Below are 14867 nucleotides of genomic sequence, written 5' to 3'. Positions count from 1 at the left end.
GTGCCATAGACGACTCTTGTGATGACCTCTGGTGAAACAGACACAAACAGTGAAATGTATGCTGGATTAATTGTGTGAGTCCGAACCTTCGATGGTGGTGTCCACATCCTCCACATCTTGCCCGACGGCAGGAGGCCGCTCGAGCGACGACCTCTGTTGGTGTCAATAGAAGTGAGAAATGAAACAATAAATTAAACATGAATGTTGAATACATTTGGTGGGTCCAAACCTTCAGTGGTGTGGTCCAAATGCTCCAGGTCCTGGTTGACAGCACGCTCCATGACTCTCAGTTGAATGACTGGCCTCACAGCATGTATGTGTAGTGTAATATGTATAGGGAGGTCGTCATACTTGCCTTTTATCTGCATAACAAAGGAGAGGGTTCCTGTCGTGATGTGGTGAACGACTTCACAACTTAGTTGTAAAGTGAAGGAGGATGCTCAGAGCCAGGTGCTCTATGGTGTAAGAGACGGCAATAGCAATTCAAACACTTTTATTTTCACACTTCAAGTTGGTAAACAAACACAATTGTGATATGCATCACTTACAATAAAGTGACACTTGCAAACAAGTAAAACCATACACAGCCTCCACAAATAATTAACAAGTAGTAAAAACACAAACTTCAACAACTATTTACAAGCACCCAGGCGTGTTGTGAGTGCCCCTTGCACATGTTTAAGTGCCACTTGTGGAAGAACAGTTCTGGGCTGAGGCCTCCTCCTCCTCACGTGCTATGTCAGCGTGCCACTGTTCCACCGTTCAGCCATCAGACTGGGAGCAGAAAGTCAACTTCTTGTATCTGCTGTCGGGGGTGGCAAAACTGTCCTTTTCCTGGGCCAGTCGGGCTCTCTCCTGTTGCACTTTCCACCTCCACAGCGTCGTACGGGAGACTGTTCTGGCGGGGGGCGAGCTGGAGGAGGTGGAGGGGCCGGTGGCAGAGGACGAGGGGCTGGTGGAGAAGGTGCCCTGGGTGGAAGAGAGGGTGTTGACTGAGGAAGACGACGTCCTGGCACGCTTGATGGAGCGCTCGTAGAGCTCTGGGGCTAGCGGGCCACTGCCAGACCAGACTCATCAGCGGGCAGGTTGTGCTGCACGGGCTGGTCCGGCTGGACGGCCTCCGGCAGCGGGGAGGTTCTCGGACGTCTGTGGGGCACTGGAGGGCGCTGCGCCTGTTCACACCGTCTCCATCGCCATGGCCTTTAAGGGTTGATTGTGCCTGAGCAAAGAGTCAAGCAATCATGTCAACGTTGGCTATATGCTGATACTACAGCAGACTGACATGGCAGCACTCACCAGAACGACAGGGTCCGCTGGTTCACCTCGTATAGGGCGATACGAGTGTTTGCCATCAAGGTGCGACAGCCCAATACATTTTCACGGATCAGTTTGTAGTCCTTGATGATACCAGCCCAACGTTGAACGCGAACCCCGGCTATTGTGGCACCCTCGTCGTCTCGGGCGCGGCACAGCTCCAGCATGAGAGCCTCCACGAGCCTGCTGACATTGGGAGAGTGCGCCGCTCCTGCTCCCCGACCCAGGACGGTGCACACATAAGTACATTAGCTTAGGAGACGTTGAGTCCGACACCGACGTACCGCTCCACGCTCTCCACGCCCAGAGCCACATCAGGGTGCCTGTGGCTTGTCCGAAAAATCGGCCCCGGATGATCCTGTCCTGATGACGTGGCGGGAAGGACACCGGCTGCTTGTCCCTGTCAGGCAAGCGCTGCCACAGGGCAATGATGTCGTTGGCCTGCTTCTGGGACACAAAGGGCCGGTGCCTGAGCATGGCAAGGGCGAGAGCCAGCGCCAAGATGTGCTGGTAACCTGGGTGGCCGTCCGGCCCAACTACGATCTGGTCAGTGAGAAGGGGAGGTGGGTCATTGCGCCAGGTGAATCATGCCTCACGTGGCTGAGGACTCACCACCTTCTCCAACTGCTGCTGCTCCTCCTGCTGCTCCATCTCAGTGTTGGTCTTCTCACGCTCTTGACAGAGGAGAGAGTGGTGGTATTTTAACAAGGAGATCTCCTCTGGCTGCTCATCGTCGTCGTCATCCAGTCCCTCTTCACCGTCTTGCTCAAAGCCCTCATCAGCAGACTCCTCCTCATCGGGGTCGCCCAAATCCTGCTGCAGCACGGCCCCCGTTTGGGAGTACAGGTACTCCACTCCAATGAGCTCTCCTGACAACAAAGGACTTAGGTCTGTCTTACCTGTGTACTCCGTGGGCGCGGTGTAGGCTTCGACCAGAGTCTTGCCCATGAGCTCCTGAGAAACTTGGTTGACACTTTGCACCAGTTGGGCGTTATAGCACCGCAGAGCCGACTTGTTGCCTCCCTCGACGGAGGCCCTGCCCCTGTCCTCGTTCCATCGCGCCAGGCCCTCCAGAAGGTACACTTGGAAGTGCACGTCGCTGGCAGACGTGCCTGTTGAATAAAACGTGACAGTGAGCTCAACGTGGCTCCTCCTCAGAGAGCCGCGAGACTTGTACTTACCTGGGATGAAGCGGCACAGGTGCAGGTGAAATGATTCCAGGGATGTGGACCCCCTGGCGCACCGGTAGACCGGGAGCTTCACCCCACCTTTGGTGATCTCACCCGTCTGAGTGTAGAGCGCCAGACCCGGGGGGTCCTGGATGCAGTCCAGGTGTCGCCGCTGTGTCCTCCAGATCTCCTCCATCCTGGCACGATCGATCAAGGGGACGCCCAGTGTGTCAACCATGGTCCAGAAGGTGTCCAGCACCTCCTGGATGAGCCGTCGCGTCTCTTCCGCGCCCCTCGTGTGACGTCCGCTCCCTCCTGGGACTGCTTGGCCTGCTCCAGGCGAGCCACATTTTTCGCGTCCCACTCAAAGATGGCGTAGGACAGCTTCCCCATGAACAGGCCGTGCAGTTGGTGGGCGTCGGTGGTTACTCCTCTGGCGAACCGCCGCATGAGGTGCCACACATCCAGACGGACCACCAGCTCAGGCCACTTGTGGAACAGCTGCCTCACCTGTGACTGTCCCACGCTGGTGCAGCAGTCCCGGTCCACATACAGGACCTTTGGAGGGGCCTGCCCCGCGTCACTGTATCGGCGCATCAGTCCCGCCGCCATCTGTGCGAGTCCATCCCCCTCTGCCGCAGTGAGGACAGACATGAGCACCTGCCCGTACTCGTTGCCGACATTAGTTGACCAGGCGGCTCCTGCGAGCCTCTTGGTGACCTGAAAGACAAACCGATTGTGAGCCCCGACATGCCTGACAGTGGACTGCGTCGCAACGATGACGCTCACCTTCTTGGTCGAATCCATCTGCAAGATGGTGCCAAACACAGAGGTGATCCTGGCCTTGGTCTCGGGCAACCTGGAGATGGCGTCACGGACGTAGACCCCAATTAGCCAGGACACGCCGGGCACCCGGTGCATTTCAGGGAACGCCTGCCACTGCTGAACCTCCAGCTTACGTAGCACACCCAAATAACTGTTTACTTTGTCAAGCCATGCCGTGGTGTGCTCCACCACCAGGGTGGCGTGGAGGCGAGTGCCGCTGTTGCCCAGCGTGCGCTCCTTTAACGCGTTGATCACCGCTTTGTCGCAGGCCAACCTGACAGGGGACAACAGTAGTGACAGCACCGAGTGCAATGTCACACTACACATAAATCACTGAACATAGCAGAGCACTCACCTGTACGTGAGGATGGCAGGGAACTCCCGTCGGCAGAAAGCTCTTCAATGGCCACAGATAAAAACAGAAGATAGAAATGCTCTTCATGCGTATGCCTTATTCCTAACGGGCTGCAAAAACACAATGCGTGACCTGGAGTTCATGACAGAGTTGGATAATCCTAGTAATATGAAGACTGTCATCTCAAAGCTGCCCTTTAAGTTGAAAGAACGGTGGAGGAATCAAGCATATGAAATCCATACAAGATCAGGAAGAAGAGCCAGATTTTCTGACGTAGTGGAATTCATCAACTGGCAAGCAGAAGTTATCAATGACCCTCTATTTGGAGACATCCTGGACCTCAGTATAGAAGAAAAGGGGAAGACTAAGGTAAACATTAAGAGAAGTAATCCCCAAAATAGCTTTGTTACAGCTGTCGATCAGTCTGGAAGACACAGTGATTCTCAGCAGCCACAACAGAAGAGCAAAGGTCCAACCAGATCAGCTGATGCTTTTCAAAGTCCCTGCATCTACTGCAAAAGGAGTCATACATTAGAGGTCTGCGAGAAAATAAAAGAACAGAATCCCAAAGACAGAATCAAGATTTCTGGCCACAAAGGGACTCTGCTTTGGCTGCCTTATACCAGGTCATCTGAGTAAGAGTTGCCGCAAAAGGATGAAATGCAACGAGTGTTCGGGTGTGCATCCAAGCATTTTGCATGTCACAAAGGAGGCTCCAATGCTGCAGGAGACGGACGAAAGTAGGATCACTGAAGCTACTGGAGAGGTGACAAGTGCTTTTGTAGAGGCGGAGTATGAAAACAGAGGCCACACTGGGGCAGGTAACAAAAAAGCTATTCTTCCCATTGTACCAGTAAAGATAAAGTGCAAAAGCAGTAACAAAGTAATGCAGGTCTATACGTTTTTAGACCAAGGAAGCACAGCAACCTTCTGCACCAACACTCTTATGCACCAGCTAAACCTCCGAGGAAGGAAATCAGAAATAATGCTTACTACTATGGGATCTGAAAAAAAGGTGAACACTCACAGATCTGGAAGTATGTGGCTTGGAAGAAATGAATTACATAGAGCTTCCACAGGTATTCACTCAACCAAGTTTACCAGTGAAGAAAGAAAACATACCTCTGCAGGCAGACGTGGATCAGTGGCCTTACCTGCGTGAAATTCGCCTCTGAAGCAGAAGTTGGCCTGCTTATTGGCACCGACGTCTACAGAGCCATGGAACCAAGGCAGATAATAAACAGCAGAGGTGACGGGCCCTATGCAGTCAGGACGACCCTCGGGTGGGTTATCAATGGCCCACTCAGAGGCACTGAAGTTTCCTGTTGTTTGTGTTTGAATAACTGGGCTGAGGTCGTTCACCTGCACCTGTGAATCATTTCACAGGTGCAGGTGAAATGATTCCAGGGACAGGTGGAACACCTCTGTCATTATTGTATTGGATTACCACTTAAAAACAAAGAAATAATAATGCCTGACAACAGACCACTTGCAGAGCAGCGTCTCATAAGCCTCAAGAGGAAGTTTCACAGGAATCCTGACTTCCACAAGGAATACAGCACGTTCATGAGAGAGTTGGTAAACAAGCAATACGCCACCAAGGTCCCAGAAGAAGAACTGCACCGTAAGGATGAAAGAGTGTGGTTTATTCCTCATCATGGAGTTTACCATCCCAAAAAGAGAAAACTAAGAGTTGTTTTCGACTGTACTGCATCATATCAAGGTGTATCACTGAACAACGAACTTCTCCAAGGCCCTGACCTCACAAACACCCTTGTGGGAGTTCTCACAAGATTCAGGAAGGATACGGTAGGCATGATGGCAGACATTGACTCTATGTTTTACCAGGTGACAGTACTAAAGGAGGACTCAGATCTGCTGCGTTTCTTATGGTGGCCGGACGGTGACCTGAGCTGAGAGCCAGCAGACTACAGAATGTGTGTACACCTGTTTGGAGCATCATCCACTCCCAGCTGTGCCTCGTATGCACTGCGGAGGACAGCAGAAGATGGAAAGGAGTGGGCAGCGCCCGAAGCAGTAGAAGCAATCTTAAATAATTTTTATGTGGATGATTGTTTGAGCACAGTGTCTTCGGATGAACATGCTGTCACACTCGCTAAGAACTTGAGAAACCTATGTCTCAGTGGAGGATTTCACTTGAGCAAATGGACAAGCAACTCTAGAGCACTGCTCACGTCAATCCCAGAAGAAGACAGGGTTTCAGGAATTCAGGATCTCGATTTGAATAAGGATCAGCTTCCCACTGAGAGGGCGCTAGGAGTCCAATGGTGCACAAACTCTGACGCGTTCAAGCTCAAGATTGAAGTACAGCAAAAACCTTGTACGAGAAGAGGAATCTTGTTAGTTGTAAGCTCAGCCTATGACCCCCTGGGATTCCTAGCACCTTTCGTCCTCCCCGCCAAGCTGCTCCTGAGGGAACTCTGCAAGGACAAAAAAGCGTGGGATGATGAGGTGTCAGAAGAACAAGCGAAAAGATGGAATAAGTGGCTGTCAGGGTTACAAAAGATGTCATCCTTTTGTGTCAGCAGGTGCATCAAGCCCGCAGGATTCGGTGTCGTCAAAAGGGCACAATTGCACCACCTTTCTGATGCAAGCAACGACGGCTATGGTACAGTGTCATACCTCCTGCTGACCAATGAAAATGACCAGAAGTTCATCTCTTTCATGATCGGGAAGTCAAGAGTGGCACCGCTCAAGTTGATCACCGTTCCCAGGTTAGAGTTGACAGCGGCTGTAATAGCTGTGAAAATGGACAAGATGCTGCAGTGTGAGCTACAGCTAAAACTGGAAGAGTCAAGATTTTGGACAGACAGCATGACAGTACTGAAGTATATTGAAAATGATGCTGCACGCTATAAAACATTTGTTGCCAACAGAGTTTCATTCATCAGAGAAGTTACAAAGACATCACAGTGGAAGTATGTGAGCACAGCAGACAACCCCGCGGATCAGGCTTCAAGAGGGCTAAGTGCTGAGGGTCTGCTGCACAGCAAGAATTGGATACAAGGACCAAAATTCCTGTTGTTATCCCGAGAGTGAATGGCCACAACGCCCAGACCAGCCCATGAACCAAGAAGAAGATGCAGAGGTGAAAAAATCAGCACAACTGTCTCTGATACAAGTCGATGAACCAATGGATCCAATGACTCAGTTTGTTCATCACTTCTCCTGCTGGTACAAACTCAAGAAAGCGATTGCTTGGCTGATGCGTCTAAAAGAAATCCTGCAGAACCTGAGACAAAAAAGAAAAGAACTTCAAGACACAATACAGAATTGTGGCGATGACTCATCAAAGGCAGAGGCTTTGCTCAAGCAAGAAATGCTCGAGGACAAGAAAGGTTTCAAAAAACAAACAATCAGCAATGAAGATCTCATCAAGGCGGAGGTGGAGTTAATTCGCCTGTGTCAAAGGAGAAAATATGCTGAGGAGCTTAAAGTGCTGCAGGATGGTAAGGATCATGTTAAGAAAGATAGTCACATCTTTAAGCTGGATCCATGTCTGAAAGATGGAGTACTGAGAGTTGGAGGGAGGCTCTGCCGAGCTGCGATGCCGTTGGATGCCAGACACCCAGCTATCCTGCACAAGGATGACTGGATTGCAAAACTCGTTCTCCGTCACATACATGAAGCTACAGGACACTCGTGGTGAAATTACATTCTGGCAAAACTGAGGGAGAAGTTCTGGATCCCAAAGGCCTGCTCAGCGATACAAAGAATAATCTCGGAGTGTAGGACATGCAGAAGACAACATGCAAGAGCAGGCGACCAAAAAATGGCAAACCTGCCAGAAGACCGGCTGTTGCCAGATAAGCCACCCTTCACCAACACCGGCGTGGATTATTTCGGCCCATTTGAGGTCAGTCGAGGTCGCAGCAAAGTGAAGAGATATGGTGTGCTTTTTACATGTTTAACTTGTAGAGTAGTTCACATAGAGGTAGCACACTCTCTCGACACCAGCTCATGTATAAATGCTCTACGCCGCTTTTTAAGCAGTAGAGGACAAGTGTCTGTACTTCGGTCCGACAATGGCACTAATTTTGTTGGTGCTGAAAGGGAGTTGAAGGAGTCCATAAAAGATGTGGACCAGGCCAGGATCAGAGAAGCAATGCTGAAAAGAGGAGTTGAATGGATATTTAACACACCTGCTGCGTCTCATCATGGAGGTGTCTGGGAACGCCAAATAAGAACAGTCAGGAAGGTTCTAAGTTCCCTGTTGAAACAACAAGTAATGGACGACGAGGGTCTACAGACTCTTTTGTGTGAAGTCGAGAGTATTCTCAATGACAGACCCATAACAACGACCTCCAACGACCCCAATGATCTGGAGGCCTTGACCCCAAATCATCTGCTGTTGATGGGAACACAGCCAAACATTCCTCCAGGTGTCTTCTCCAAGGATGACCTCTATGTACGGCGCCGTTGGAGGCAAGTTCAATATGTAGCAGATTTATTCTGGCGCCGGTGGACCCAAGAGTATTTGCCTCTCTTGCAAGAAAGACAAAAATGGAACACGACTAAGAGGAATTTCAACCTGGGAGACGTTCCTCTGCGCCACGGAACTCCTGGTTGATAGGAAAAATCACCAAGATTATGCCAGACTCAAAGGGAGCAGTTCGCAGTGTCTGTGTTCAGACAAAGACAAGCACGTTGGAGAGACCCATTACCAAGATATATCTCTTGGAGGAGGCATCATAAAGAGTCTGAATGAGATTAATAGATTTATCTATCTATATCTCTTTGTTTAAATGATGACTCTGTGTGTTTGTGTTTGGTAATTGTTATGTTGTTAACCTAACAATTAGGGGCAGGTTATGTTAGAGTCATTCTGTGTGTGTGTGCACGGTGGATGAGTGGTGTGACTTCCACCAGCGTCATGTTATGGATCCCGTCCGAGGGACACCTGGCCTCCAATATTCTGCGCCGGTCGACGGCGGCGCCCATCGGTGGAAAAAGCTTGGCGTAGGAGGTGAGGGCATGCTTGTTCTTCGAAGTCTCTCTTCGTGGCACAACAAAGTCTCTCTTCGTGACACAACAAAGACGAACAAAGTCACTGACAGTCTCTTTATTTGACCCAACAGATATAAAGTCTTTGGCGAGTTCCCATGTTACATCCTGTACTCTGCACCATTCATCCTTGGTGAGGTAAGTCTGTGCGTTTAGTGTATTTTTTCCCTGAAAAGTGACAAGTCAATTTCATCTTTATCTTTTAATCTTCTTTAACGTTTTAATTTCTGAAGTGTTCTTCATTGTACCACTGTAATTCTCATTCCAGCAAAGCATGCTTTATTTTATGTTTCCATTTAAAAACTCAGTTATTTCTATCCAGTATCAACTGTATCATAACTATACAACCAGGGAGTATGGAGACCTTGAAAGCATGTACGTCCTGTGTACTGAAAGCCTGATTTGAGTTATTCTTCATTCCTACTTTATCCATTTGGAAGTGAGGATCGTTGTCTAGTAGAATGTGACAGAGATGGTCTATATAATCTCCTCACTTTGGAAGATAGTCGACATGTTCATAATCTCACGTCGAGTTAATGGACACATTCATAATCTCATGTGGCACAACCCAAGTCAGCACAGGACATTGGCATCCTCATTTCAAAACGGAGTACAGTAGGATTCGAGAATGACTTGCTGATATCCCTCCACTTGCAGTTAGTGGAGGCCGAAAACGCAGTAGCTTCTGACACGTGAGACGTCATAGACTGGCTTTATGAAGAAAGTAATATGCTTACATTAATAGCTGAATGCTAAGTGCGCACTTCGGTTGTCGCTTGTGTTCTCTGAACTTTTCACAACATCTCGGAACTTCTTGCTGCGTGCAGCAGAATTTGTTTCTCATGATTGATTGAATGTGATGATATCATGAAATGCATTACACTCTTTGTCTACTGGACATTAATTTTCTCCAGACTTCCTCTTCTTGTAAATTCAAAACATCTCATCATTGATAGACTGTGATTCTATGGTGTCTCCAAGTGACACAACAAAGACGAACAAAGTCACGACATAACAAAGGCGATCAAAGTCACTAACACAGCAAAGATGATCAAAGTCCCTTATTTATTTATTTATGAACCAGCAGAAAGTCTGCTGATTCATAGTGTCCGTGTCACATTCTGTAATCCGCACCATTCATCCTCGGTGAGGTAAGTGTGTGCTTTTAGTGCATTTTTTTCCTGAAAAGTGACATAAATTAGAATCAGCTATCAACTAGAAAAGCATGCTTTATGCTTCCACTTAACAACTCAGTCATTTTTATTCACTTCATTTCTATCAAGTATCAACTGTATCATAACTATATAACCTGGTTGTCTCTCAAAATCAACTGGAATGTTTGAAGCATGTATGCTGGATGATTTAAGTCTGATTTAAGTAGGAGTTTGGCGCCATCTGGTGGTCAACCATGGAGTCTTATTAAAACTTTGAGTTCTATTCAGGTCTAATTTCTTCATCGTGTCAGGATCATCATTCAATACTATGATGAGTAACAAAGCAAACATTAAGTTCCCCTTTATGGGTGGTTATGTCAAGACTTTTTTTTCAACGAGATATTCCACTTTAATATCACTGTTCTAGAAGGCTGTAGCCTGAGAAGAAGAAGAGATGAAGGCATACCGTAATATTCAGTATGACCCTAAGTTCAGAATGACAGTGAATTCAATCGTCAAATAGGCGTGTTAAGATGCTACCTGGTGGCAGCCATAGCATATCTCGTATAGCTGTTTTGACGAGACATTCTACCACATCTCTGAAGCAGCAATCATGATCCGGATGATGATGATGATGGCTGGGCGTCATCACTGTGGTTTACAGCAGGATTGTGCTGTAGCTCTCACATTCATTTTACACAGCAAAGCTCCATTTTGCGCTTTCAAGCGTACGCTTCGCAGCATATGGACGTGCCATCACAACATTAGGACCGACGTTTTTGTGCATATTTTACTATTAGATGCATGAAATGTGGTGAACGTTGTTGAAAGTCAAAGCAAGAAAACTTTTCTCCTATTCAACCTGAGTAAGATCAAGATGCCTGCGTGTCACAGGAGCTCTGTACCTCCTTTTCCCCACTTATTCTGTTTGCTATTGCACATAGGCACTTTTAATGGTTTGTTTTTTTTTTTGTTTTTTTGGTGGGTAAGCTGTTGTGCAACCGTGCACATGGGAAACCTGCTTTTGTTGCACTTTTGTTTATTTTTGCACTGTTTGGATCCGCGTCAGAGGACCCATTCGACTTCAGCGATGGATCAGCTTATTGTCAGCGTGCGTTTTCTCACGTGCTTGTGTTGTGCGTGTACATTCAACCCTCGATGGACACGGCGACTGCGTCATTTTCTTGCCCAGTGGAAGCATGAACGTATAATGTGATGTGTCACACCTGTGTCAATAAGGCCTGCTGTATGCAAATGTGAAGGACGCTTACACCTCTGCCCCCCTTCCACATCCGCGACGCTTGCGTCACAACCTGGTCTACCTGCTCCCCCAATACACACCCAAGATGCGAAGACAACCTGTGCAGAAGACTGTGAAAGTGTGGTCTGAGGAAGTCAATGAGAGACAGACTGTTTCTATACCATGGAGTCGAGCATGTTCTGTGTCTCTTTTTGTGATGGCATTGATGGCCTCATGCACTGCATCGCTGATTACATCAACATCGTGGACAGCATTGTGCCAACCCGGAGGGTACGGTGCTTCTCTAATAACAACTTATGGGTCACCCCTGAGCTTGAAGTCCTCCAGAACTAGAAGAAGAAGGTTTACATCTCAGGTGACATAGAGCAGTGGAGGAGAGTTCAGCACGAGCACCAGTGGAATATATGGAGGAGATCACATCTCCTGCCCAGTGGACATGCCCCCAGGCCACCTTCACCTGATTACTGCAGCACCACACCCCAGTTCTCCCTTCACTCGCCTCTCCCTCATGACGAATCAGGTGAGGAAAGAGCTGAGATGACTGAAGTACCGGAAATCTGTGGGACCAGATGGCATTAGTCCCAGGCTGCTGCTGCTGAGGACCTGCGCAGACCAGGTCTTATTGAGGTCTTCTGCCACACCTACAATCCGAGACTTGGCCTGTGGAAGATCTCCTGTGTGGACTTGGTTCCTAAGACAGTGCACACCAGGGAACCATCCCACTACAGAACTTGACCTCCCACCCCATGAACACCATGGAGAGGCTCCTCCTGAACCACCTCTGCTCCATGGTGAGCTCCACTCTGGACCTGCAGCAGTTTGTCTACAACAGGCCCAGCTTCGGAGTATAAGATGTCGTCATCTACCTGCTGCAGCAGCTGCTAAACCATCTGGAGACCACTGGTATCACTGTGAGCGTCATGTTTTTTTTTTACTTCACTAGTGCCTTCATCACCATCAGGCCAGCACTGCCATGGGGGAAGTTAGAGGATGCACGAGTGGATATATATCTGGCTGCTTGTACCATCGACTACCTCACTGCGGCTTCATTGCATCATCCAGATCCAGACCTGCTATCTATGAGCCTTTCACCTGGTCAGTGGAAACTTCAATCACCCCTACCCCTCCTCCTCCTCTGTCAACATGAACGTATAATGTGATGTGTCACACCTGTGTCAATAAGGCCTGCTGTATGCAAATGTGAAGGACGCTTACACCTCTGCCCCCCTTCCACATCTGCGACGCTTGCGTCACAACCTGGTCTACCTGCTCCCCCAATACACACCCAAGATGCAAAGACAACCTGTGCAGAAGACTGTGAAAGTGTGGTCTGAGGAAGTCAACAAGAGACTGAGACTGTTTTCATACTACGGATTGGAGCATCTGCTGTTTCTCATTTGGCGGTAACATTGATGCCACAGCATTGCTGATTACATCAACTTCTGTGTGGACAGCATTGTGCCAACGCGGAGGGTAGAGTGCTTCTCCAATAACAACTTATGGGTCACCCCTGAGCTTGAAGTCCTCCAGAACCAGAAGAAGGTGGTTTACATCTCAGGTGACATAGAGCAGTGGAGGAGAGTTCAGCACGAGCACCAGTGGAATATATGGAGGTCCAAAAAAGACTATGGGAGAATGTTGGAGGAGAACACATCTCCTGCCCAGTGGACATGCCCCCAGGCCACCTTCACCTGATTACAGCAGCACCACACCCCAGTTCTCCCTTCACTCCCCTCTCCCTCATGTCGAATCAGGTGAGGAAAGAACTGAGACGACTGAAGCAGAGGAAATCTGTGGGACCAGATGGCTGAGGACCTGCGCTGGTTTTCTGCCACGCTTACAATTTAAGCCTCGAAGGTTGAGATGGTCTTTGTCCAGTGGAAGATTTTCTGTGTGGGCTTGGTTCTCAAGACAGTGCACACCAGGGAACCGTCCCACCACAGATCAGTCTCCTTAACCTCCCACCCCACGAAGACCATGCGGAGGCTCCTCGTGGACCACTTCCGCTCCATGATGAGCTTCACCCTGGACCTGCAGCAGTTTGCCCACAGGCCCACCTTCAAGGTAGATGATGCTATCTGCCTGCTGCAGCAGGCATTGACCCATCTGGAGACCGCTGATATTGCTGTGAGGTCATGTTTTTTACGTACACGATGCTTTCTGCACCATCAGGCCACCACTGCTGCGGGGGAAGCTGGAGGATGCAGGAGTGGATAGATCGCTGCTTGGACCAGCAACTACCTCACTGACCGTCCACAGTACATGTGGCTGCACTACTGTGAGTCAGAGGTGATAGTCCGCAGCACAGGGGCGCCCAAGGGCACAGACTTCTCACCCTTCCTCTTCCCGGACTTCACTTACAACATGGACAGCTCCCATCTCCAGAAGTTCTCTGATGACTCCGCCATTATGGCTTGTATGTCGTAGGGGAATGAGTGGGTGTACAGGTCAGTCATCATAGACTTTGAAGACTGGTGTGTACGCAACCACTTATGTTTGGAAACCAATTAGATGTAGGAGAATGGTGGTTGACTTCAGAAGGAAAATACTCTCACACGTGCTGGCGAACATCCTGGGGGAGGACCCTTGAGCTTGTGGACAGTTCAAGTACATGGGTGTTCACTTCAACAACAATAACTGGTCCCACCACACTGATGCCATGTACAAGAAGGAACAGAGTTGTCTCCATTTTCAGAGGGCTTAAGTTATTCAGCGTGTGCAGACCTGTGAAGTTACTAGTCATTCATCATCATACATATACCTTGATTTTGAGTTAACGGTACATAACACCCCACCCAACGTTGCACCACAATATTGTATATTTGCTGTTTGGACTACCATTTACTTAATTCTGTTTTTGCACCAACAAAGAGCTCCTGCAATGGTGAATTTCTCCTTTGTGTGATTAGTAAAGCTCATCATATATTATCTTACCATATCTTGTCTTACCTTAACAATAATGTATCATCTAGTCAAAATTGAGGTGGAAGGTTTGGGGTTAATTGGGTGAGTGACGATCTGTAGTGACTTGACAGTTCTAAGTTTAAGGCACTTACAACTGTCAGGCAGAATTCTCAGCCTAACAGTTCTAAGTGACTTGATCCCATTCTCCATGCACTTAGTGAAGGTTTTGGGGGCCAAGGAGCAACTGAATGAAGGTAGGCGTAATGAAACACCTAGCTCTTCATAGTGACTATGAGGAATTCCCAATGCCAATGTTGAGACGGAACAGAGACTTCTCCTCCTCTTGTGTTTTGTGTTTCATGGAGACGTGGTTGAGCGATCTCATCCCGGACACTGCGCTTCATCTGGAGGGTTTCCAGCTTCACCGCGTGGACCGGGTTCCGGAGCTCACCGGCAAAACCAAAGGCGGAGGACTGTGTTTCTACATCAACAATCGCTGGTGTACGGACGTGACGGTGATCTTCCAGCACTGCTCTCCCTCTCTGGAATGTCTGATCGTGAACTGTAAGCCGTTTTACTCCCCACGTGAGTTCGCATCATTCATTCTGGCTGGCGTATATAACCCGCCCAGCGCGGATGTACGTGAGGCTCAGAGTGCGCTCGCGGATCAGGTCCTGCATGTGGAGCGAACTTTCCTGGACACTCCTGTGATTGTGCTTGGTGACTTCAACAAGGCAAATCTGAGTGAGGAGCTTCCCAGGTACAGGCAGGTTGTAAAATGTCCCACCAGAGAGCAGAGCGTGCTGGATCACTGTTACTCATCGCTCCGCAACTCTTATACCGCCCTCCCTCGAGCTGCA

General features: G+C 48.8%; 4 protein-coding genes across 9 annotated transcripts in view; 2 read left to right on the top strand and 2 right to left on the bottom strand.

The window, feature by feature from the left end:
• Positions 1 to 496: 496 nt before the first annotated feature.
• LOC128764613 (uncharacterized) lies at positions 497 to 2679 on the bottom strand. Its single transcript, XM_053874518.1, has 5 exons — positions 2496 to 2679; positions 1927 to 2426; positions 1599 to 1857; positions 1297 to 1525; positions 497 to 1219 (listed from the first exon to the last, which is right to left on the bottom strand). The coding sequence occupies exons 1-5, from the start codon at positions 2677 to 2679 to the stop codon at positions 1177 to 1179; spliced, it is 1215 nt and encodes a 404-aa protein (XP_053730493.1). The 3' UTR covers positions 497 to 1176.
• On the bottom strand, positions 2253 to 4985 carry LOC128765392 (uncharacterized). Of its 3 annotated transcripts, none has more exons than XM_053876118.1 (4): positions 3273 to 4985; positions 2994 to 3203; positions 2496 to 2867; positions 2253 to 2426 (listed from the first exon to the last, which is right to left on the bottom strand). In XM_053876118.1, exons 1-3 carry the CDS (start codon positions 3633 to 3635, stop codon positions 2694 to 2696), a joined length of 747 nt encoding a protein of 248 aa, XP_053732093.1. In that variant the 5' UTR covers positions 3636 to 4985; the 3' UTR covers positions 2253 to 2426; positions 2496 to 2693. The 3 variants fall into 3 exon arrangements, with proteins under 3 accessions (XP_053732093.1, XP_053732094.1, XP_053732092.1); XM_053876119.1 differs by having other exon boundaries at positions 2496 to 3203; positions 3273 to 3582; positions 3664 to 4985; XM_053876117.1 differs by having other exon boundaries at positions 2496 to 3203.
• A 613-nt stretch (positions 4986 to 5598) lies between these two features.
• On the top strand, positions 5599 to 13020 carry LOC128765391 (uncharacterized). Of its 2 annotated transcripts, XR_008415872.1 has the most exons (2): positions 5599 to 12198; positions 12287 to 13020. XR_008415872.1 is itself a non-coding variant. In XM_053876116.1 (1 exon), exon 1 carries the CDS (start codon positions 5599 to 5601, stop codon positions 6721 to 6723), a length of 1125 nt encoding a protein of 374 aa, XP_053732091.1. In that variant the 3' UTR covers positions 6724 to 13020. The 2 variants fall into 2 exon arrangements, 1 of the variants encoding a protein (XP_053732091.1); XM_053876116.1 differs by having other exon boundaries at positions 5599 to 13020.
• The window catches only part of LOC128765389 (uncharacterized), a 25138-nt gene continuing 18785 nt past the window's right edge, over positions 8515 to 14867 (top strand). For 2 of the 3 annotated variants that reach the window (XR_008415871.1, XM_053876109.1), the window contains exons 1-2: positions 8515 to 8650; positions 8763 to 8826. Coding sequence is in view for 2 of the 3 variants with exons in the window: in XM_053876109.1 (XP_053732084.1) it covers positions 8563 to 8650; positions 8763 to 8826 (152 nt within the window). In the remaining variant the exon portion in view is untranslated. Of the gene's footprint in view, positions 8651 to 8762; positions 8827 to 9735; positions 9840 to 14867 lie in introns of those variants that run through there. The other variant, XM_053876111.1, reaches the window with a different exon arrangement.

This window comes from Synchiropus splendidus, chromosome 9 (assembly GCF_027744825.2).
Source record: "Synchiropus splendidus isolate RoL2022-P1 chromosome 9, RoL_Sspl_1.0, whole genome shotgun sequence".
NCBI classification, from domain to species: domain Eukaryota; kingdom Metazoa; phylum Chordata; class Actinopteri; order Syngnathiformes; family Callionymidae; genus Synchiropus; species Synchiropus splendidus.
The sequence above is the reverse complement of the archived record's forward strand: the minus strand, read 5'-3'. Positions and strand labels throughout refer to the sequence as shown.